The sequence below is a fragment of the Hemiscyllium ocellatum genome, chromosome 8 (assembly GCF_020745735.1).
Source record: "Hemiscyllium ocellatum isolate sHemOce1 chromosome 8, sHemOce1.pat.X.cur, whole genome shotgun sequence".
NCBI lineage: Eukaryota > Metazoa > Chordata > Chondrichthyes > Orectolobiformes > Hemiscylliidae > Hemiscyllium > Hemiscyllium ocellatum.
The window spans coordinates 70,897,681-70,922,731 of record NC_083408.1 but is presented as its reverse complement, the minus strand read 5'-3'; the positions used below and the strand labels follow the sequence as shown (position 1 = coordinate 70,922,731).

The 25,051-nt window shown below is 41.5% G+C and overlaps 1 protein-coding gene across 7 annotated transcripts in view; it reads right to left on the bottom strand.

Annotated features, from left to right (window-relative positions):
• Positions 1-25,051, bottom strand: part of nid2a (nidogen 2a (osteonidogen)) — a 127,645-nt gene that overhangs the window by 5,469 nt on the left and 97,125 nt on the right. For 6 of the 7 annotated variants that reach the window (XM_060829165.1, XM_060829163.1, XM_060829166.1 and 3 more), the window contains 10 exons: positions 24,735-24,980; positions 22,328-22,573; positions 18,620-18,865; positions 16,985-17,227; positions 9,668-9,889; positions 8,771-8,940; positions 2,638-2,767; positions 1,673-1,844; positions 1,017-1,174; positions 738-861 (listed from right to left, as the gene is read on the bottom strand). In XM_060829165.1, the coding sequence (XP_060685148.1) occupies positions 738-861; positions 1,017-1,174; positions 1,673-1,844; positions 2,638-2,767; positions 8,771-8,940; positions 9,668-9,889; positions 16,985-17,227; positions 18,620-18,865; positions 22,328-22,573; positions 24,735-24,980 (1,957 nt within the window). The remainder of the gene's footprint in view (positions 1-737; positions 862-1,016; positions 1,175-1,672; positions 1,845-2,637; positions 2,768-8,770; positions 8,941-9,667; positions 9,890-16,984; positions 17,228-18,619; positions 18,866-22,327; positions 22,574-24,734; positions 24,981-25,051) is intronic. The other variant, XM_060829167.1, reaches the window with a different exon arrangement.

Below are 25,051 nucleotides of genomic sequence, written 5' to 3'. Positions count from 1 at the left end.
TCCCCAAAATCCACTCTATACCATACCCATTTCTATTCAATATCTCTGCCCTGCAGTATCCTAGATGCTCTCCTACCAGCCCTCCATTTTTACAGTCTGTAACTCCTGAACCACCTCTAAGTGTCCCCATGCATTATTGTGTGTTGGTTTAGGGAGTACTGTTGTAATACTCTCTTCGGCAGTTCTCCAGCACCGGAAGCAGGAGCTGGAGATTTATGTCCTATTTTGAGGCATGATAACATGAAACTGACAGTCCCAGCAGTGATATAGCAAGAAGGAACACAGGCTACTACAAGCTGTCCAGGGTTTTTAGGGTGGAGAGGGAATCAGACTTCAGGCGGGGGACAATTAGGGGATGGGGGTGACATCTCGGGAGGTACCCCGATGCGTAAAAAGTATTCATTAAATGAGGGACAGCCCATCCTTCAAGCCTTTTCCCACTTGGGGTACAAAAAAATGGTTTTCAACTTGCAACTAGCTGCCTGTCAATATGTTCTGGGTAGTGTATTTTCTTAGTCAATAAGCTTGCTAAAACAATCTGTTGACCTTTGATTATTTAACTGAATATGGCAGGCAGGCTGCCACTTTTGATATCTTGTTAACTAATGGATTATGGGAACAGGTCAGCTATAAGTGGGTAGGTAGCCATCTGACATACTGTACTTTATTATTCCCCATACCCAGTGGGGCTGCAAAATGTAGGCCATAGTTACACTTCAATTAAACTTTGCTCCTACCTTCTCCAGTCTGTGTAGTAGAAGTGATTTGCATAAGCAACAATACTAAAGGGATAGTTTAGACCACGTTGCACCACCTGTCTTCCTGTACCATCAGAAAAAACACACTCCAGATCTTTGGTTCCTTTCATCAATGAAAGCAAAAAGAAAGGTTGTTAGTATTCAACTGCAAATTTCAAAAGTGTATGTCCTTAACTTTTTTTTGCTTTAATGCCAACTAACTTGATCTCTTAAAATGTTTCCTTGAATAATAAAGTATACTAAGCCTGTGAAACATACCAGCATCAGCCCAACATAGTTGTGAGGAAAAAGGATCAAATGTCAATCCATTTGGCAATCCAATATCATTTGAAACTAATACCCTTCTGTTAGTTCCATCTACATGAGAAGTCTCAATTTTAGGAGCTTCACGATTCCAGTCTGTCCAGTAAAGGTTGCTGAAGGGAAAGCAGAAGAGCAAGATAATTAATATAAACAAGGCTGTGTATTTAATTGAAAGACAGTGGGAGCCTATCATATTCCATTTACAAAATAGCCTTAACTAGAACAATGTCAACTATCTTAAAAGGCAACAGTTGCTAGTCCCATTTTTAAAAATTCTCTGAAATTTGCTATTAGTCAAGTAATATGCACATTCAATTTTCTGCTACGTAAACTTTCTCCATTCTATAAACAGTGGAAGCATTTTAGATCTACAGTATATTGTGGCAACATCTGGGCAACATGTTGCCGTAACATCTAATTCAGATGGTTGTCAGATGTTAGCATTTTGGAAAAACCCTGTTGTTTGGTTTATGACTTGCAAAAGCTATAATCATGTTGTCTACAAGGGCAATGTATGTTTAATTGGTAAGAAAGCATGTCAGATATTTAAAAAAATCATGTTCTGGAAAATTCTGAAGTTATAAAACTTGATACCTTTATATGAAACCTACCCATTAAGAGAGTCCACTGCAATTGCTCTGGGATTTACCAGATCAGTATCAACAAGAACTCTTCGTTCAGATCCATCCAATTTAGCAACTTCTATCTTATCCAGTCCACTGTCAGTCCAAAACATGTTTCTGTGGAGGTAGTCTATGGTCAGTCCTTCAGGACTAATCAGGTCTAAAGTTGGAGCAGAAACACAAAAGTGGTGATACAAATGATTCAGTATCCATCTGATTTACAACAATAATTGGGTTGTAAAATTGGGTTGGATTTTATACTGTTAGGGTTCTCTTGTCCTCCCCTTTAAATGTTAGTGCTGGGTTCCACACACTCTGGCATATTACACTATAGCCATTTAATGCTCATTGGGCACTAACTGCTTGAGGTGAGGCTTTTACCACTTGTCTTATTGTGAGAGTGGGGGTGGAGTAACCCAAGGGCTGCCGGTCAATCTGATGGTCAACAATTCTCACAAAAGCAGCAAAACAAAAAAACACTTAGTTCCAAACAGAGATCACTGCTGGACTGGATGGATAGGCAAATGTGCACGGTGACAGGAAGGAACAGATGAATTTGGTGGTATTTTTGTTAGGAAAGGAGGTCTTATGAAGACTTTGGTGTTGAGAGGGGGTTTCCTCAGCCTGGGGAACACGAAAGGAGGTAACCAGTCTCCACCAACCATCAGCTGGTGTAGTGAAAGTTACTAGGCTTTCTCCTCGATGCTAGTCTCTGCTGGAAATGGATGAAATTGTCATGAGGGTGGGAAGAGGCCGTTTTGACCAATTAAAGGCCTCAATCACCCCACTGTGAGACCACATGGCCTCAAAAATGCTTGTTAACATTATTTATTTGTCTGTTCAAAATTACATCAAAATTATAAAATTTTAAGTATATTTCATATAATTTTCTCTTCATAATATTTGCCTTGTGAAGACTTGATAAATTTTAGGACCTCGAATAAAGAACTCACCTGAGTTAATAACTGTTTCTGGCTCAGCACCTGGTTCCAAACTAGCACGATTAATAGTTCGGCCAGAAACATCAGTCCAGTAAACCATCTTATCCCTACAGTCGTAATCAATACCAATAACAATTGAACCCTTAGTGAAAAATAAACCAAAGAAAAGTTAATTGTCTGATAAACAACCATTTGGAAAACTGAAAACAACAATGAATCAATTTTGGAAAACCTTACAAATCTGTATAACAATTGGAGAAATTCAAACATGAATGCAAGTTTACACATATCACCTTACTGGAAAGCCTCCACAAGAGGGAGTAAAAGAGGGGGAGGTGTGGCATTGCTTGTCAAGGATAGTATTACAGCGATGGAAAGGACGTTGGATGAAGACTCGCCATCTGAGGTAGTTTGGGCTGAGGTTAGAAATAGGAAAGGTGAGGTCACCCTGTTAGGAGTTTTCTACAGGCCTCCTTATAGTCCTAGAGATGTAGAAGAAAGGATTGCGAGGGTGATTCAGGAGAAGAGTGAAAGTAATAGGGTGGTTGTTATGGGGGACTTTAACTTTCCAGATATTGACTGGGAAAGCTATAGCTCGAATACGTCAGATGGGTCGGTGTTTGTCCAATGTGTGCAGGAGGGTTTCCTGACACAATATGTAGACAGGCCAACAAGAGGTGAGGCCATACTGGATTTGGTTCTGGGTAACAAACCAGGCCAGCTGTTAGAATTGGAGGTAGGTGAGCACTTTGGGGACAGTGACCACAATTCGGTGACTTTTACTCTAGTGATGGAGAGGGATAAGTGTGCACCGCAGGGCAAGAGTTATAGCTGGGGGCAGGGAAATTATGATGCGGTGAGGCATGACTTAGGATGCGTGGCTTGGAAAAGTAGGCTTCAAAGGAAGGGCACTGTCTATATGTGGAGCTTGTTCAAGGAGCAGCTATTGAGTGTCCTTGATAAGTATGTACCTGTCAGGCAGGGAGGAAAGGGTCGTGTGAGGGAGCCGTGATTTAATAAGGAATTGGAATCAGAAATGTATGTCAGAAATAAAAGAATGACTAGGGTAGGAATAGGTCCAGCAATAAAAGGTATGTCAGAAATAAAAGAATGACTAGGGTAGGAATAGGTCCAGCGCAGCAGGTCAGATGCTGCCTGATCTGCTGCGCTTTTCCAGCTCTGATCTCCAGCATCTGCAGTCCTCACTTTCTCCGAGGAAAAGGTCCAGTCAAGGATAGTAGTGGGAAGTTGTCCATGGAGGCTGAAGAGATTGGAAAGACACTGAATGAATACTTTTTGTCAGTATTCAGTCAGGAACAGGACATTGTTGCCGATATGAATATTGAGTCACAATTAATTAGAATGGATGGCTTTGAGATATGAAGGGAAGAGGTGTTGGAAATTCTGGAAAGGGTGAAAATAGATAAGTCCCCTGGGCCTGATGGCATTTATCTTAGGATTCCCTGGGACGCAAGGGAGGAGATTGCAGAGCCATTGGCCTTGATTTTTACGTCCTTGTTGTCTACAGGAATAGAAGACTGGAGGATAGCAAATGTTGTTCCCTTGTTCAAGAAGGGGAGTAGGAATAACCCTAGTAACTATAGGCCGGTGAGTCTCATGTCTGTTGTGGGCAAAGTCTTAGAATTGTAAGGGATAGGATTTTTGAACATCTGGATAGGAATAATGTGATCAAGGATAGTCAGCATGGTTTTGTGAAGGGCAAGTCGTGCCTCACAAGCCTTATAGAATTTTTTGAGAAGGTGACTAAGGAGGTGGCCGAGGGTAACGCGGTAGATGTGGTGTATATGGATTTTAGTAAGGCGTTTGATAAGGTTCCCCATGGTAGGCTACTGCAAAAAAATACGGAGGTATGGCATTGAGGGTGCGTTAGCAGTTTGGATTAGGAATTGGCTGGCTGGAAGAACACAGGGTAGTAGTTGATGGTAAAGGTTCATCTTGGAGTGTAGTTACTAGCGGTGTTCCGCAAGGATCTGTTTTGGGACCATTGCTGTTTGTCATTTTTATAAATGACCTGGAGGAGGGGCTAGAAGGTTGGGTGAGCAAGTTTGCGGATGATACGAAAGTCGGTGGAGTTGTTGACAGTGAGGAAGGATGTGGCAGGTTACAGCGGGATATAGATAAGCTGCAGAGCTGGGCAGAAAGGTGGCAAATGGAGTTCACTGTAGGTAAGTGTGAAGTGATTCACTTTGGTCAAAGTAACAAGAAGATGGAGTACTAGGCTAATGGTCAGATACTTGGTAGTGTGGATGAGCAGAGGGATCTTGGTGTCCATGTACACAGATCTCTGAAAGTTGCCACCCAGGTAAATAGTGCTGTGAAGAAGACATATGGCGTACTGGCTTTTATTGGTAGAAGAATTGAGTTCCGGAGTCCTGAGGTCATGCTGCAGTTGTATACGACTCTGGTGCGGCCGCATCTGGAGTATTGTGTGCAGTTTTGGTCACCATACTATTAGGAGGATGTGGAGGCCTGGAACGGGTGCAGAGGAGGTTTACCAGGATGTTGCCTGGTATGGTAGGAAGATCCTATGAGGAAAAGCTGAGGCACTTGAGGCTGTTTTCATTGGAGAAAAGAAGGTTTAGGGGTGACTTGATAGAGGTGTACAAGATGATTAGAGGTTTAAATAGGGTTGACAATGAGAACCTTTTTCCATGTATGGAGTCAGCTATGGCTTTAAATTAAGGGGAGGTAGATATAGGACAGATGTTAGGGGTAGATTCTTTTCTCAGCGAGTAGCGAGTTCATGGAATGCCCTGCCAATAGCAGTGGTGGACTCTCCCTCTTTATGGGCATTTAAACGGGCATTGGATAGACATATGGAGGATAGTAGGCTAGTGTAGGTTAGGTGGGCTTGGATCGGCGCAACATCGAGGGCCAAAGGGCCTGTTCTGCACTGTACTTTTCTTTGTTCTATAGTTTACATAGTTGTGTTGTGGGTGTTAAATGTTTTGTTTATCCAAGTATGAAGTTAACCACTTCTGTTATTTATTAATTAGTGCAAAATAGCTGATGCAAAAACATTACGTGACTACTCAATGAAAAAAACTCAAAGTAGCAATAAAGGAAACAAAATAAATTACTCAAAAAAATAAAAGCATACAAGTTGCAGCATAACTTGAGTTACTTTATAATGTTCTAAATTGATTTACAGAATATGACATTATTGTCAGTTGCAAAATTTGTAGCTCAGGTTGAAATTTAGGGTGTAGGTTTGCTCGCTGAGCTGTAGGTTTGATATCCAGACGTTTCATTACTGGCTAGGTAACATCATCAGTGACGACCTCCAAGTGAAACGAAGCTGTTGTCTCCTGCTTTCTATTTATATCTTCCTCCTGGATGGGGTTCCTGGGGTTTGTGGTGATGTCATTTCCTGTTTGTTTTCTGAGGGGTTGATAGATGGTATCTAGATCTGTGTGTTTGTTTATGGCGTTGTGGTTGGAGTGCCAGGCCTCTATGAATTCTCTGGCATGTCTTTGCTTCGCCTCTCCCAGGATAGATGTGTTGTCCCAGTCGAACTGGTGGTGTTTTTTCCTCCGTGTGTAGGGCTACGAGGGAGAGAGGATTGTGTCTTTGTGGCTAGCTCGTGTTCATGTATCCTGGTGGCTAACTTTCTTCCTGTTTGACCTACGTAGTGTTTGTGGCTGTCCTTGCATGGAATTTTGTAGACGACGTTGGTTTTGTCCACAGGTTGTACTGGGTCTTTTAAGTTTGTTAGTTTTTGTTTGAGTGTGTTGGTGGGTTTGTGTGCTACTAGGAATCTGAGGGGCCTTAGTAGTCTGGCTGTCATTTCTGAAACTGATGTATGGTTAAGGTGGTTAGGGTTTCTGGCTGTGTTTGGTCCGTTTCAGAAATGACAGCCAGACTACTAAGACCCCTCAGAATCCTAGTAGCACACAAACCCACCAACACACTCAAACAAAAAACTAACAAACTTAAAAGACCCAGTTCAACCATGGACAAAACCAACGTCATCTACAAAATTCCATGCAAGGACTGCTACAAACACCTACATAGGACAAACAGGAAGAAAGTTAACCACCAGGATACACAAACACCAGCTAGCCACAAGACACAACCCTCTCTCCCTCGTAGCCCTACACACAGGAGGGAAAAAAACCCATCATTTCGACTGGACAACACACTTATCCTGGGACAGGCGAAGCAAAGACATGCCAGAGAATTCATAGAGGCCTGGCACTCCAACCATAACGCCATAAACAAACACATAGATAGATCTAGATACCATCAAACTCTCAGAAAATGAACAGGAAATGACATCACCACAAACCCCAGGAACCCCATCCAGGACAAACCTATGAGTAGAAAGCAGGAGACAACAGCTTAGCTTCACTTGGAGGTCGCCACTGATGATGTTACCTAGCCAGGTAATGAAACGTCTGGATATCAAACCTGCAGCTCAGCGAGCAAACCCACATACGTTATTATCAATTATTTATTCCAATTTGGTCATGATTTCCAAACTATTAAAATGTCACTCTGCTTGAACTGGCAGTTTGTTACATAACATACATGTGCAGTAAATAACAGAACTCTGGTTGAAACGAAGGGTCTGTTTCCATGCTGTACATCTCTGACTCTATGATAACTTCATTTCTGTGTTTCTATCATGTCTTGCTAATAAGCAGTGAGATTAATTTACTTCAGAAAGGTGAAGACCATTCCCTGTATTCCTTAATTACTTTTTATGTCTGGACAAAGCACACAGAAAAGCACAGCAGGTCAGGCAGCATCCAAGGAGCAGAAGAATCGACATTTCAGGCATAAGCTCTTCATTCCTGATGAAGGACTTATGCCTGAAATGTCGATTCTTCTGTTCCTCGGATGTTGCCTGACCTGCTGTGCTTTTCCAGCACCACACTTGACACACAGTCCTCACCTTCTCCAAAGCATACAGAAGGCCTAAGTGAAACTAGAGCAAGTGTGAACTGATTTATAACTCAAAAATCATAACCCAAAAGGCAAAAAAAAGAGGGCAACCGTCTGATTTATCAGTCACCTTATAAATGTAAGAATACTTGTTCTACTGGAACTTATTTAAATTTGACTTACTGGGGGTGTTAGCAGAAGTTCTAGTGGTGGGCAATGGATAAATGATGAAGCTTAGTAGGATAAGGTTTGGAGTTCCCAGACATCCTTGACAAATTTCTCCTTTTAAACATGCCAGTTAAAATCACTGAGTTCAGGATGTAGGTTTGCTTGCTGAATTGCAAGGTTCATTTTCAGATGTTTCATCACCATACTAGGTAACACTATCATGATGCTCCAGATGAAGCCTCAGCCAAGAGACTCGCTGATGATGTTATCTAATATGGTGGTGAAATGTCTGAAAATGAAACTTCCAGTAAACCTACATCCAGAATCTCAACCTAGGCTACAAATCTTCCCAAAATAGCTATCAAAGTGAATTACAGTAATTAACTCCGATGCAGCAGTGTACCTTCTTTAATGGCAGAATGATTCCAGTGATAAAGGTGTTTCTCTTTGCTTCCGCACACCTGATGCCCAAATGAACCAGAGTCACAAGGTGCTACTTTGGTTGAACAGACCAATGTGAGCAGATGCCCTGGGCTATCCCTGCAGGAACCACTGCTCTGTCCTGGCAATTTTGGCTGTCTCCAAGATTGGGAACCAAGGCTTGGACCTTGGTTGTGATTGATTCACAGACCTCTGAACCATCAGTGTCAGCATTGGCTCCATGAGGTAAAATTAAGTGCCCTCAACAAATCAAAGCATGAGAGACAACATTTCTGTGTTCCAACCATGACTACTTGTCAAAAGTAATTAATCAGTAGGAAAACACCTGAGTTCATGAAAGGCACTTTAAAGGAAGGCTTGCATTTATAAACTTGACAGTAAACATCTGTTCAATCCTCCCACTGTACCTACTGTGCTATATTGCTACTGTACCTCAATTTATCTCATTTGCATAGTGATATTAATGTTCCTGTGCCAATATTTGATTTATATGCATGGGTGTAATTTACTGATACTGGTCCATTTACACTTGCTAAAATAAGAAAGTAACCTGATATTTTCCTTTCGCAAATACTAACATTCTCTGCAGATATTCCAATGGAGAAGCTTATAAAAATAGATACTTTACATGAAGAGCTAACAGGCTCTTGGCTCCCTCTTTGTTTAGCTGAGTACCATTCAGGGGCAGGTACCCAATGTGCTGGCCCTGAGCATATAAAAGGAAGGTACCCGTGCGTGGTGCAGTCACTACAGGAGCTGGAGAAGGCTGTGTAATGGGAGGTGCAACTGTTGGTATACCTGGCAAATTCAACAGAAAACATTTATAAATCAATAGGATGAATTTCAGATCTATAAAACTATGATTACAATGCTGTGCATCATTAATAGGCAACTAGAACAATTCTGATTAACTTTTACAATTTGTGACTTTGTATTGTTGCTATCTATAATGCTGCATGGTTCAACCTTGGCTCAATTTGTAGTATGCATGCCTCTGAATCAAACAGTTATAGGTTCAGAAACCACTACAGATTTGCTGATGATCCAGTGCTGGACTGAAAGTGAGGTGCTAAACTGTTTTGGATAAATCGAAGTGGAATATTACTTTACTAATAGATACCATTAGTAGGATACCATCAGGCAATTTTTGAACAAAGATAAAGGAGTTCTCCCTGGTCTCCTGCGTAATATGTGTCTCAACTAAAATTAATAAAACAGATTTGCCTGCTTATTGCTATTTGTGGGATCTTGCTGTGCACAATTTAACTGCTGCATTTCAGTACCTCATCAACAGCAATAGCAATTTTTTAAAAAGTATTTGATTCACTTCAATAATGAAAAGAGCTGTACAAATATAATGATAGCTTTACTTGCTAAAAGTTCCCCATATGATTTGAACTTCTCATTTTGGAAACTAGACATGAAGTATGTTTACCAACATCACTTTTCCACTATTCCCTTCCTCTACCTTAAAACGATCTTTAATTTTCGCTTTACAAAGAAAGTCAAATTGAAAAGCTCTCACATGCTGGTGGACTGCCGGGTTCAGTTCTAGTTCCTTGAATTTCCCGACCATCTTTATCGACACACCAACAGTAACCACTGTTCCCATGGCATTGCAAAGGACTAAATTCCCCAAACTCATTACATTCGGGAATGTACTGATCATTAGCTGGTCTGCCACCGTAATGTTCCAGAAGACTCAGTCTCCACCGTTCACACACAGTTGGTTGTCGCTGCGGGAGTTCTGAAATACATTAATACATTGTAGTTAGTGTAAAATCTTTTGTTGAATGAAACAATTGTTTGAATTCTTTATTGCAATCCAGTTTTATGAATAGGATGCAAAGTATTCTATCCTAAAACAATAGATTGGGAAAAAAAAAGAGATTTAACCACAGACCTTAGTGGGGGATACTTAGATATTAGATATATGTTTAATTACATTTAGAAAAGGGGTAAAAGAAATGTAACAATAGCTGGGTTCTAGGGATAAACAAATTTGAGCAAACCACAAGTTTAAAAACAGACCATTCACAACAGTTAAACAATATATAACCAAACTGAGACATAAAAATTCTAGAAGGAATGTAAAAACTAAAAAGAAAAAGCTGCGGCAAGGGCTTTGTAAGCACATATGAAGAGATACTGTAGTTAAAAAAGACGAGTTGGTGATAAAGAAGGTTATTTTGTATTGAATCTGAGGAAATGACAGAGAAGGTAACTAAGTATTTCTCCGTCTTAGAGGCATGTGAAACAGGCTGTTTTGTGGGGGAGGATGTGGAATAATTACCACTAGACCAAAAAAAAAATTCAAAGAGAAACCGCACTTTGGTTTTCTATTTTTAGCCAACTTAAGAAAAGTTAATCAAGCCCAAATGATATATATCACAAAATATGTACGGAAATTATAAAGGAGGTAGCAGAGGATCAACTATAATTTTCTAAAAACTATGAAAATTGTAATTGTGCCAAGACATGCAGTGTTCCAACTGTTGAATACTAGATGAGAAAAGAAATTAATTTTAACGGATGAAGAATAATCTTCAAAATGTGAGATTAAATCATTGATTAGTTTTGAAAGGCATGGGTAACTCTGCAATAATGATAGAGGACAGCTTTAAAAGACAGGCCATTTTGACGTGAAGGGCACTGCTTGTCACTGGCCACCCGGGTGTTTTCCTATCTTGCTGGTGGTGGAAATTAAATAAAGATTTGTGAAACTTTGTGTCTCTCACTGTGTCTCACAACTGCACACACACCATGGGTGCTGGGGAAAAAAATAAGCACTACCACAGTTAGGCAGTAGTGCGGGGGTTAATAAAACAAAAAGAAGAAAAAATAATCAGGAGTGGTTCCCCTAATAAGGAAAAAAAAGGAGTAAAAAAAAAGACAGGCCGTCTCTGTGCCCAGCGTCAGTCTACAGCCAATTCGGTTAACTTCGTGTGATGTCAATAAACAGCTGGAGGCAATCAATATTGCAAAGGTCCTGACAACTTTCGACAAAAGTACTGAAAATAGCATCACCCCTCTGGTCAGGTTTTACAGCTACAATGTTGGCATCTATCCACCAATGAGGAAACTTTGCCATGATATGTCTTTCACATAAGCAGAAAAAATCCAATCCGGCCAATCGCCACCCCCATCAGGCTACTCTCGATCATCAGTAAAGTGATGGAAGGAGTCACCAACAGTGCAATCAAGCAGCATCTGCTCAGCAATAACCTGCTCACTTACACTCAGTTTGAAGTCTGCCATGGTTACACAGCTCCTGATCTTTGTTCAAATGTGGATAAAATGATTGATTTAGAGGTAGGTTGAGCATGACTTCCCTTGATGTCAAGGTAGCAGTTTACCCAGTATGGCATCAAGGAGCTCTATCAAACCCAAAGTGAATTAGGAAAAATCCCCCACTGGCTGGAGTTTTATACATATCTCACTGTGCTCTGTGGTCCACTACAAAATGGCGGTGGAAAATGCTCTAGCCAGAGCTCATCCATTCTGTCCATTCTCCTTTTCTTCTCTTTTTCTCAATGTTTTTTCCTTCTTCTCTCCAGTCAATCCTGCCCTGCGGAAAAGTCTCTGGCTATTGACTCTATCTATTCCTCTCATTATCTTGTATACCTTGATCAGGTCTCCTCTCTTCCTCCTTCTGTCCAGAGAGAAAAGTCTGAGCTTATTCAACCTTTCTTCATAAGGCAAGCCCTCCAGTGCAGGCAGCATCCTGGTAAACCTTCTTTCCTATAGTAGGGCTACCAAAACTGGACACAATACTCCAAGTATGATCTCACCAGGGACTTGTAGATCTGGAGCAAAACCTTGGGGCCTCTTAAACTCTATTCGCCTGTTAATGAAAACCAAAATACCATATGCTTTCTTAACAACCCTATCCACTTGGGTGGCAACTTTGAGGGATCTATGTACTTTCACACCCAGATCCCTCTGTTCCTCCTCGCTGTCAGGAATACTGTCTTTAATCCTATATTCAGCATTTGAGTTCGACCTTTCAAAATGCATCACTTTGCATTTATCCACGTTGAACTCCATCTGCCATTTCTCAGCTCTGCATCCTGTCTATGTCACACTGCAGCCTGCAATAGTCCTCGATTTTATCAAAGGCACCTCCAACCCTTGTGTCATCTGTAAATTTACTAACCCACCCCACAACCTCCTCATCCAAGTCATTTATAAAAACTACAAAGAGCAGAGGCGCAAGAACAAAGCCCTGTGGGACCCCACTCATCACTGACTTCAGGCAGAATATGTTCCATCTACAACCACTCTCTGTCTTCTGTCAGCCAGCCAATTCTCAATCCAGATAGCCAATTCTCCCTGTATCCCATACTTCCTGACTTTATGAATGAGTCTATCATGGGAAACCTTATCAAATGTCTTGCTGAAGTCCATATACACCTCATCCACTGCTTGACCTTCATCGACCTGTCTTGTCACCTCCTCAAAGAACTCAATAAGATTTGAGAGGCATGACCTGCTCCTCACAAAGCCATGCTAACTGCCTTTTATCACACTATGCTTTGCCAAATAGTCATAAATCCTATCCCTTAGATTCTTTCCAAAACTTTGCTGACCACAGACGCAAGACTGACTAGTCTATAATTGCCAGGGATTTCCATATTGCTCTTCTTGAAAAGAGGAACAACATTCGCCTCCTTCCAATCCTCTGGTACGACTCCCGTGGAAAGTGAGGAGGCAAAGATTCTCGCCAGCGGCTTAGCAACTTCCTTTCTCCCTTCCCAGAGCAGCTTAGGACAAATCATATCTGGCCCTGGGGACTTATCAATCTTAAATGTTTTCCAAAATTTCCAGCACATCAATCTTGATCTGGTCAAGCCTGTATCCCAGCTCTTCAAAGTTTTCATTCACAACAAGGTCCCTTAGTGAAAACTGAAGCAAAAAACTCATTTAAGGGTTCCCCTATCTGCGCTTATGTGGTCCTTAACTGGATATCATATCGTTCGAGAGAAGCTAACAAAATCCATGGTCTATTTTATGAACAAGTGCAGAAAAATGGGCTTATTGTGATTTTTCAGATAGAAAGCTAGCAAAAACAATTGCCGACTCAGCAATCACATCTACTCCAGTGGAAGCTTTCCATAAAAGACTTTTAAGACAAAGCAAAAGCTTTTGGCATTAAGGAATTATCGAAGGATGGATGTAGGTATGAAGGAATCCTCAAAGGTTGACAATGTTTATTGGTCTTTAGAACAACTCAACTGTTGACAAAATCAATCATTGAAACACCCAAATATACCAGGAGAAGTGGAAGATATGCCTTCTGAACACACCAAGGCAAGGCCCAGATTTTAACCAATTTTGCAAGGCATCAACAGAGAAAGCCATTGGCAAAGCCTGTGCAAAGTACCAACCTAAACAGACCACGTACAAGGACTATGTTCAAAGTACCTTCGAACTCTGCAGTCTTTCCGAATAGAAAGTCTGGACAGTTACTAGAACAGGTTATGAAGAAAAAATGTGCCTCACGAAAGGATGCCCTGAGGCACGGCCTACCAGCAAGACCATGCAGACGGTAAGACAACGAATGAATGGACACCGCGTAACCATCACCAGGCAGGGGTGTTCCCTCCCAGTTGGGGAACATTTCAGCCATCAAGGGCATTTGGCCTCAGATTTTCAGGTAACGTTCTCCAATGCGGTCTTCTAGATACACAGCAACACAGGATCACCGAGCAGAAACTAATAGCTAACTTCCATAACCATGTGGATGGTCTGAACGGTGATTTTGGGTTCATGTCACACTACATATAACCTCGCCATAATGTTCTGTATTTGTAAAATCTTCCTTACTGTTCTGTTTTGACATGATCACCTTGATAACTTGTTATCTCTCTAATTAGTTCGTACAGTTGTGGATTACTTGTTACTTTGATTAGACCCTCATCATGCGACTCTTATACCATGTTATATTATTTTACCATTTGGCTCCAACATGATCCTACTTTTGATTTTTTTTGTAATTTATTTGGATCTTAGGTCACCCCTTCACTTGCTATTCAGCTGTTGACATTTTACTCACATCGTTCGACACTTTTAATCATCTGCAAAGACTTGTTATTCAGCCTTTTGAGACTCTACTCACACTATTTGTATTTATCTTTTGACACTCTTAATTACCTGGAATTATCGTGCCATTATCCCTCTGAATATAGATTCTGTGCCTGTGCGCTGACCTCCACTTCACCTGATGAAGGAGCAGCACTCTGAAAGCTTATGATTTCAAATAAACTTGCTGGACTGTAACCTGGTGTTGTGTGACTTTCAACTATATTCAATGTTGTGACTGTGCTGCCAGTTAGTAAGCAATGTAGCACACAAATGAATAGGTTTGCTATAATGGCTGCATTATAATATATGTAGTATGTTGTGTTTTACTGCTTTAAATAAACAAATCCACTAAGTTAATCAATCTCTGAGGAGCAACTGATTATTAGACAATCATCATTGACATGATACAGCAGAGACCTGAAACTCTTTACGGTATCACTGAGGGCTGTGGGTTGTGATAGGAGGTCAAGCCCTGTGCAGATTGCACTCTGCTTGTATTTGATTTCACATCTCCACACAAGCAAGTTTTGGGATATGGAGTTAATCCAGTGAAAATAAAAGCCAGACTTCAAAATATTGCTGATAAACCAAAAGGGCAATATTCAAACATTTAGAATTATATTCCGTACCTTTCCATTCCAATACTTACTTCAGAGGATGCACTGTTTGCCACACGATAAAGTTTGTGTCATCATAAAAGAGCTACAATCACCAAACTAACTAAATTCTCTTTACGCACGGTGGCACAGTGGTTAGCACTGCTGCCTCACAGCGCCAGAGACCTGGGTTCAATTCCCGCCTCAGGCGACTGACTGTGTGGAGTTTGCACGTTCTCCCTGTGTCTGCGTGGGTTTCCTCCGGGTGCTCCGGTTTCCTCCCACAGTCCGAAGATGTGCGGGTCAGGTGAATTGGCCATGCTAAATTGCCCGTAGTGTTAGGTAAGGGGCAAGTGTAGGGGTATGGATGGGTTGCGCTTCGGGGGGTCGCTGTGGACTTGTTGGGCTGAAGGGTCTGTTTCCACACTGTAAGTAATCTAATCTAATCTAATCTACATGTGCCTCTTATTCTGTGATTATTGTTTTTTTGACATAGTATGATAAAAGATCCAAATGGTGTTCTGTCAGTAAATTTAAAATAAGAATGAAAGGACATTGGGTGGTCCAAAGTTATACAACAGAAAAATTATATTTAGTAGTTTGATGTGAACATATTTATATATTAAAAATATAAAACTGCATAATTTTATATATAAGTAACTAACACTCTAGAGTTGTATTTATATCAGGCAACATTTGTACTCTTCAGAGAAAATGCACTGTTTTAACCAACTCTTTAGATCAGTTTCTGAATGGCTTTATAAAAGGTCAAACCAACGCTTAAATAACTTGGTGGGTCTGCGGAAGCATTCATGCATTTCAACACATTCCCGATAAAATCTCCCACATTTTTCCCTTCCCTCAACAATGATTACCCTTCCCCAGCAATGGCAAGCCCCCCCTCAATTTAAGTGGCTATCCCATCCCCTCTAGAATCCCTACAGTGTGGAAACAGGTGCTTTGGCCCAACAAGTCCACACCAACCCTCCAAAGGGTAACCCAGCCAGACCCATGCCCCTACCCTATTATCTGACATTTACCCTGACTAATGCACCTAACCTACATATCCCTGAACACCATGGGCAATTTAGCATGGCCAATTCACCGAACCTGCACATCTTTAGATTGAGGGAGGAAACCAGAGCACGTGGAGGAAACCCACGCAGGCTCGGGGAGAATTTGCAAACTCCACACAGTCGTCCAAGGCTGGAATTGAAACCAGGTCCCTGGCGCTGTGAGGCAGCAGTGCTAAACCACTGAGCCACCCCAAAAAATAGCATTGCCCATGATGAAGAGAATATTAATACATCCAACGATAAAAATCATTCAGATATCTGACTGCTCCCAATGGGCTGCTGACAATGTACACTCTCCACTTGCCTCCCATCAAATGTAGCTGAGCAGCTGAAATTTGGCCTCTGATGTTCAGTCCACTTCCATGTTCAAAGTTATTCAGAATGACAATAACAGACACTTCACTGCCATTGAGATAATGTATTCTTAATTCATTTAGCTTTCCTGAAATTTCCCAGCAACACTGGTCAGTTGTATTACAGTTGGGTGTGAGCTATAATTCATTGCCTCTGAGTTTAAAAAAAGATTGTTGGTTCACGCCCCACTCCAAAAACTTAGGAACAAATTCAAGATAAACACTTCAATATAGTGGGAAAAGAGCACTTGACAGTCAATGTATTGTCTTTCAGATCACACAGATTCCATCTTACCTCTTGATCCAGCATCTGCAGTCCTCACTTTCGCCGAGTTGATTTTAACTTTGTAAAAGAGCCTATAGAATGATTTTGAAGAATAGCAAGGGAATTCTAAGCTGTATTTATCTGCAGTAATCATTTAAAAGTAGCTTTTTGAGACACTATCACATTGTTGTTTGTGTAATGTTGCTATGCATTTCCCACATTGTAAGTGGGAATACTTCATTGTACTGAAGGGTTGGGTTGAGCTGGGGAGGCCACAAGGATGTGGCAAAGGTTTGAGAGAGAGAGGCTGCAAATGGGGTGGGAAAGAGAAAGAGAAGCTGCAACATGGGCAGGAGAGAGAGAGAGGGAGACAGCAGCCTGTTGTAATGCCCTCAGCTCATGAAAACGCCAAGATCCTTTATTCTTGCTACAATGTGATCATTTTTCCGAACTCAAAAACTAACTGACCTGGCTGCCCACACTGTGGTTGACTAGTTCCAGGGGGTGTCCTTGTCCCAGGAATTTCCTGTCCCCTTTCATCCACACACCAGCAATATCCTGTACTGCCATGGCACTGCAGAGGCCTGAAGTTCCCCTGCTCATCACACTCAGGGATATGGATTCCAAGGAAGTGTGATCCATGCTGATTCACCTCTGATTGTAGCCTCTCCCGATGCTGTTCACAAGCAGTCTTTGGCCTTTCAATGGATTCTAAGCAAACAAAAATAAATTTTCATGAGACAAGAGTGCAAATGTAACAATGATTTCTTGTACAATGTCTATTATCAACAGTCTCATTGTAGAAAAAGGGATTGAAGTGAAGCCAATACTACTTCTGAATTCAGAACTCAGGGGCTATCCACACTGTGGTTGACCAGTTCCAGGAATTTCCTATCCCCTTTCACCCACACATCAGCAGCGGCCACTACTGCTGTAGCATTGCAGAGGCCTGAAACCTTTACCTTTACCATCACCACCACAACACTGAGGGATATAGGCCTCAACAAGAGCTGGAGATCCACACACACTCAGCTCTGCTTGCAACCAGTGAAAAGAATGGAAAGAAATAGCACGGTGTTCCTCCAATCACAGACAGGTTTTCTATCATGCTTGTTGTTTACAGGTTCACAAGTAAACCTATCAGCAACAGACATAGCACAGAAACTAGCCTGTGATTGGAGGAGCAGTGAACAGCGAGGAAAGTAAATGCCAGCAATGAATGAGTTGCCAGGAAGCAGAGGATGCCAAGTTTGAGGATCTGTAGGGAGTTGGAATGCTGACGTCTGGGAGCTTGAGTGCTTGGACACATGCCGAAGGTGCCGAGGGGGAAGATGGGGTTGGTGCCTGCAAGAGGGCTAAAGGATAGGCATAGGACTGGGTTGAGCTGGGGAGGCCACAAGGATGTGGCAAAGGTTTGAGAGAGAGAGAGGCTGCAAATGGGGTGGGAAAGAGAAAGAGAAGCTGCAACATGGGCAGGAGAGAGAGAGAGAGGGAGACAACAGCCTGTTGAAATCCATCTCCTTCAGTTTGTGAAGAATTCCTGAACTCACTACCAGCAATCAACTCAGCTCTAGCAATTTGTCCTTCTGCTGTCCTCCCTTCTGCTTGGTTGCTCACTGAAAACATGTAACATTCTCCTCTCTGCTGACCATATCAGCTTTAGCCTTTCGATCCCATGGAACCTCTCCCTCTCTCTTCCTGGTCAAAAAAACCTGGAGTCAAGAGTGTGGCGCTGGAAAAGCACAGCATCCAAGGAGCAGGAGAATCGACATTTCAGGCATAAGCCCTTCATCAGGAATCACCACACTCTCAACTCTGATTTCCAGCATCTGCAGTCCTCACTTGCTTCCAAAAAAAACTTAGAAACTGAAAAGCTGTCCCAGTCAAATAGTTGCACTTGCCTTTGTTTGAGTGGACGGGTCAATGAATACTGACGCGAGCCCTCCTGCCCCATGGTAAACAAGTCACATTGGCTTGACGTCACGTAGATGTTAAAGCATCTATGACTGTCTACATTGGACCATTTTACTTTGAATTAAAAAATTCGTCCAAAGCTTAATTATCTTACAAAAACTCAGATTCCTAACAAATTAGAACACTGACCTGGCTGTCCACACTGCGGTTGACCAGTTCCAGGTGGAGTCCTCGTCCCAGGAATTTCCTGTCCCCTTTCGTCCACACACCAGCAGTATCCTGTACTGCCATGACATTGCAGAGGCCTGAATTTCCCCTCCTCATCACACTCAGGGATATAGGCTCCAATTAGAGGTTGTGATCCACGCAGACTCAGCTCTGCTTGCAGTCTCTCTCGGTGCTGTTCACAAATAGTCTTTGGCCGTTCAACATGTTCTAGTGAGATAGAAATAAATTTTTGTTTTGGAAAAGTGCAAATCCCTCCATTTCCATTGTGTAACGTCAATTTCCTGTACATTGCCTATTGCCCATGCCTGATCTTCAGTAATGAATTCCACTGTCAGTTTACAACATTACTGCTACGGGATTCCGTATCAGAGTCGCATGGTTAATTAAGGAGGGTGTGCATCACAATTAAAACTTTCCTCTCCAAGTCCTTTGCCAGAATTGAAAGGGGATGTCTTTTAAAAATTAAATTTCTTTTGTAAATGTTTCTCATTAGATTGATTTCATTTTATTCATCTGTACAGACTGAAACAGTCCATGTCTAATTGCAACATGACCTGGATAATATCCAGGTTTGGGTTGACAAGCGACAAGTAACATACAGCCCTCACGTGCCAGGCAATGACCATCTCCAACAGGACAGAATCTGACCTTTGCCCCTAAACATTCATTGGCATACTATTGCTGAATCCTCCACTATCAACATTCCGGAAGTTACCATTGATAGAATCTGAATGAGAGTAGCTATAAAAACCTGCTACAAAGACAGGTCAGAGGCTAGGAATCCTGTACTAAGTAACTCATCTTCCGACTCCAGAAAGCCATCCACCATCTACAAGGCACAAGTCAGGAATGTGACAGAATACTCCCACTTGACAGGAAGAGTACAGCTCTAACAACACTCGAAGAGCTTGACATCTTCAGGTCAAAGCAGCCCAGTTGATTGGCACAACATCTACAAACATTTGCTCCCTACATCACTGCTGATCAGTAGTACACCGTACTGCTATCTACAAGATACATTGCAGAAATTCATTATCACTCCTGAGAAGGTACCTTCCAAACTCATGACCATCTAGAATGATAGGGCGGCATGGGAAGACCAGTTGAAGGTAATTTGCAGGTGGATTTGCTGCATTTCCCTTGCATTTGCTGCCATTGTCCTTCAAAAGTTTAGAAGGTACTGTCTAAGGAGACATGGTGAGTTATTACAGTATCTTGTAGAGGTTATACCTCGTCTGTGTGTTGTGGTGAAAGAAGTGAATATTGAAGATGGTGGATGGGGTGCCAATCAAGTAGCTGCTTTATCCTGGATGGAGTCAAGCTTCTTGAGTGTTGTTGGAGCTGTACTCATGCAAGCAAGTGGCAAGGAACCTGTAATGTGGGAACATCAGGGTGAAGCGTTGGTCCTGTTGTTTGAAACTATAAGTCAGTTGGTCCTATGTGTGGAGTTTGCACGTTCTCCCAGTGTCTGCGTGGGTTTCCTCCGGGTGCTCCGGTTTCCTCCCACAGTCCAAAGATGTGCAGGTCAGGTGAATTGGCCATGCTAAATTGCCCATAGTGTTAAGTAAGGAGTAAATGTATGGATATGGGTGGGTTGCGCTTCGGCGGGTCGGTGTGGACTTGTTGGGCCGAAGGGCCTGTTTCCACTCTGTAAGTAATCTAATCACATCTTGGCTTATCTTCTGTCCCAGAGAGCTTATGAGAATCCATGATAAAAAGTACTTCGATTGCACATCATGAAAGAATTAACCAGTGTCAATATGTTTTTATTGAAAGGGTAATTGTTAGCTAGCAAATTGGAGTTTTATGAGGAAATAACAAGTAAGCTAGATAAATGGGACCTACAGATGTGGTGTACCTGGATTTCAAAAACTGCATTTGATAAGGTACCACTGAAGTTTTTTGACAAAATAAGGGAACATGATTTGAGAAGTAAAATATTAGCTCGGATAAAGCAATGGTTAGCGATAAGGAAGCATAGACTGGATAAGTGGGTCATTTCCAGCATGTTAAGGTCTGCCACAGGAATCAGTGTTGGGTCTCAGTAATTTACAGTCTGTTTCAATGACACAGACACAGGGGCTGAATGTATGCAAGCTAATTTTTAAATTAATTCATGGGATGTGGGCATCGCTGCCTGACCAGTATTTATTGCCCATCCCAACTTGTACTTCAGGAACTGGTAGCGATCTGCCTTTTTGAATCGCTACAGTCCCCCATGCCATTAAGGACAGAATTCATGGATTTGACCTGCCTTTCATGAACCCATACTGCGACTGCCCGATACAACAATTTCTAGCCAAGTATCTCGATATTTCTTCCTTGATGGTAGAATCATGCATTTTCCCCACTGCAGAATTTAAGCCAATGGACATATAGTTACCCGTATTTTGCCTACCTCCTTTTTTCTTAAAACAGTGGCATCATATTTGCTGTTTTCCAATCTGCTGGAACCTTCTCAGAGTTCATTGAAGTTTGGTAAATTACCCAGTGCATTTGCTATTTCCCGTGCCATCTCTTTTAGTATCCCAGGATGCATTCCATCAGGGCCAGGAGACTTGACTACCTTTGCCCCCATTAGCTTGCCCAACACTACCTCTTTAATGATAATGATTGTTTCTAGGTCCTCACCTGCCATACCCTCCTTTTCATCAATTATTGGCACATTATTAGTGTCTTCCACTGTGGACACAGAACAAGATACCTGCTAAATGTCTCGGCTATTTCCTCATTTCCCATTATTAAATCCCCTAAGGGGCCAATGTTTACCTTTGTCACACTTTTGCTTTTTATATATTTGTAGAAACTTCTGCTATCTGTTTTTAGATTCTCAGCTAGTTTACTCTCAATTTTTCCTACCTTTCTTTATAAATTTTTTTATGGCTTTCTGTCAACCTTTAAAGATTTCTTAATCTTCAAGTTTCCCACTAATTTTTGCCACTGTATATGCATTAGCCTCCTTTATTTCCTGAATTGTCAATGGCTAATTGTCCTTTTCCTACAGTTCTGCCTTTTCACTGGTATATACTTTTGCTGTAGACAGGCAGGAGGCTGGGAGAACACAGTAAACCAGGCAGCATCAGGAGGTGGAGGAGTCGACGTTTCGGGTTTAACCCTTCTTCAGGACTGGGGAGTGGATGTGGGGGGAGCTGAAGATAAAGGGGTTGGCAGGAACAGGGTGGTGAAGTGGGGATGGGTGAAGATAAGTAGAGGGTATGACCTGGTTGGTCAATGGGATGAATGAATCTACTGCTGGGAGCAGTGGCAGGGAGGGACTGTGAAGGGAGTCGGGGGATGAGGAGGGAGGTTACTTGAAATTGGAGAACTCAGTGTTGAGTCCTCCGGGCTGTAGTGTGCCCAGGCAGAAGGTAAAGTGTTGTTGGTGCTATAGTTTGTTTTCGCAATGGAGGCGGCCAAGGCCACTTTTGCTGAGCACTGTGAAAATTGCTTTGAAAGTCCTTCACTGTTCCTTGATTGTTCTACCATAGTATTTGCTCTCAGTCTACCATAGCCAACTCCTCCCTCATCCCATTGTGATCTCCCAAGAACCAGCCTCTGTGAATTGCATCTGCATGCTTTTCCAAGCTTCAAGTTTGATTCATACAATATAAAAGATCACATCTACTGCTATAATGTTAATAATTTTGCTGAATTACAACAGTGACTGACCTGGCTGTCCACACTGTGGATGACCAGATCCAGGAGGTGTCCTGGTCCCAGGAATTTCCTGTCCCCTTTCATCCACACACCAACAGTATCCTGTACTGCCATGGCACTGCAGAGGCTTGAAGTTCCCCTGCTCATCACACTCAGGGATATAGGCTCCAACAAAAGGTGGTGATCCACGCAGACTCAGCTCTGCTTGCAGTCTCTCTCGATGCTGTTCACAAATAGTCTTTGGGCCTTCCACAGGCTCTATTCAACAGAAAAAAAAATCCTTATGAAACATGAGAATAAATGTCTCAAATTGGTTCTCGCATCATCTTTTTGTCTATGCTCTGGGTGTCGCCACTCTGTAGGAAAGACATTTTTTCTATGGTAAATACATTTTAACATAGCTCAGTGATAATCTTAATTCAGTATTGCAAATGTTTTCAACTCTAACATAATAGCAATACTGTACTCACCAGAAATCAAGTTTTCAACACTATACAGTTTATTGCAGAAAGAACCAAGTGTAACTGGCAAATGTTCTTTTATAAAGAGTATTTTAAGGAACTGTTATAAAATCAATATCTTATGGAAGCAATATTTTAAACATGGTTGTGTCAAATATAACAGGGAAGAAATATGTGAGATCAGGTGATTGTTGACAGATCTTTTGTAATAGCTCCAGTTTGAGTCTCCATACCTAAAAAATAGACATGTTTACATTTAAGTGGAAGCAATGAAGATTCAAGAAATTGTACCCTGGAATAAGGAGGCTGCTGTTGGAAGACGCAGAGTAAAATAGACCTAATTCCTCTGTAGCTTAGAATAGTGAGCAGCATCTCACTGAAACATATAAAATTCTTCCAAGTGCTGATGGGTAGATAGTGAGGGGTATTTCCCCAGACTGGAAAGTATAGAAATAGGGTCAAACCATTAGTTAATTAAGGATTTGGTTTGTAAAGACTTCAGAAGAAGAGTAATCTCTTTACCTAGAGGACCGTAGATGCTCAGTTGATTAGCTTGCCCTAGGTTGAGATCAACATTACGTTTAATCACTAACAGAAAGAAGAATAATGGAAAAGAGTAGGAAATGGAGGCGATCTAGAAGTTCAGCCATTGAATGATAGGAGCCGTTCCTCAAAGTGATACTACTTCAATTTCTTATGTTCTTACAATGGTTGTAACAGGCTTTTTTGTTCAAAAGCGTTCATTTCTATTTTCAATTCATCTGTTATCTTTCTGACTTCTTTCATTTTAATCTGTTATTCCTACATCTAGAATGCTGTCCATTTATTTATGAATCTTAGAGCAAAAATATTTCAATACAATATTTTGATAAGTTGCAAATTAATTCGGTTTTACGCTTTTGATTATAGTGTTTGCCAGTACAAACAATTCCAAGATAACCATCTTTTATGAGTTAAACCTAGCTGTTTCTTCAAGCTCCAAGTTAGACTCACAAAAAACTGACATTGCTTTTAACTCTCAGTTTTGTAGGGTGTGGGTTATTTCCCTTTGTTAAAATTGTCATGCCTCACTTGGGTAGGACACTGGAAATAAGGATCTGCTATTCCCAGAATGATCACCAAAATTTTATAAAGTAAGCAGAACTCCCCAGTTTTAAACCCAGGGTGACAGAAAGCGTGGGTGAAATTTCTGGACTTAACAATACTTAATATTTATTACAAATAAATAAATTCTAGCTGCAGATAAACACAATGTTATTTAACTCCAGCAGTTAAAATTCTAATCCCCTCTTTATAAAACTTTGTGTGTACACACATATCGACAAACATTGGTGCTGTGGGCGGTGGGAATGACTGAGAAGGCAATTCAGTTGTTTCTATCCACGGGCTTCACTGAGATTATCCTTCTGCTTGCTAGGACTTGCTGCTCCATGGTGAATCTTCTCTGAGTATTTTTAATTTCTTTGCACAGAACAACTGGTTCAAAACATTTGACGTCTCTGACTTATTGGTTAAAGGAAACATTTACAGCGATTGGTAAGGAAAATACCCTAGCTTTCTTCAGGCTTTTTTTTAAATTGCTGAGACAAGGATATCACTTCCCATTCTGGAGGTCCCAAGGCCCTTGGCTATCTCATTCACACCAACATGCTGTTCAGCTACTTGGCAGGCAGAGGGTCTTTGTTATCTTGACTGGTCACCACCCCACTGACTAATACAATACTTGTTCCCAGCCAAATCTCGTTTTGTACAAACCCCCAGTGCCAGATTGTTGTTTTTTCAACTAGTGTAGACATAGTAAACAGCACTTACAGTAAGTGCTGCCAGCTTGCTTTTAAAACGTTCAATGCCTTCCACAATCTTTGGTTTTTGTAAGTCTTTTTTTTCCTTAATTTCTTTCCATAATCAAAAATGCATAAAGATATAAAAGGTCAAGTCTTTCCAAAACACTGACTGACCTGACTGTCCACACTGTGGTTGACCAGATCCAGGAGGTGTCCTGGTCCCAGGAATTTCCTGTCCCCTTTCATCCACACACCAACAGTACCCTGTACTGCCATGGCACTGCAGAGGCTTGAAGTTCCCCTGCTCATCGCACTCAGGGATATAGGCTCCAACAAAAGGTTGTGATCCACGCAGACTCAGCTCTGCTTGCAGTCTCTCTCGATGCTGTTCACAAATGGTCTTTGGGACTTCCACAGGCTCTATTCAACAGAAAAAAAAGTCCTTATGAAACATAAGAATAAATGTCTCAAATTGGTTCTTGTATCATCTT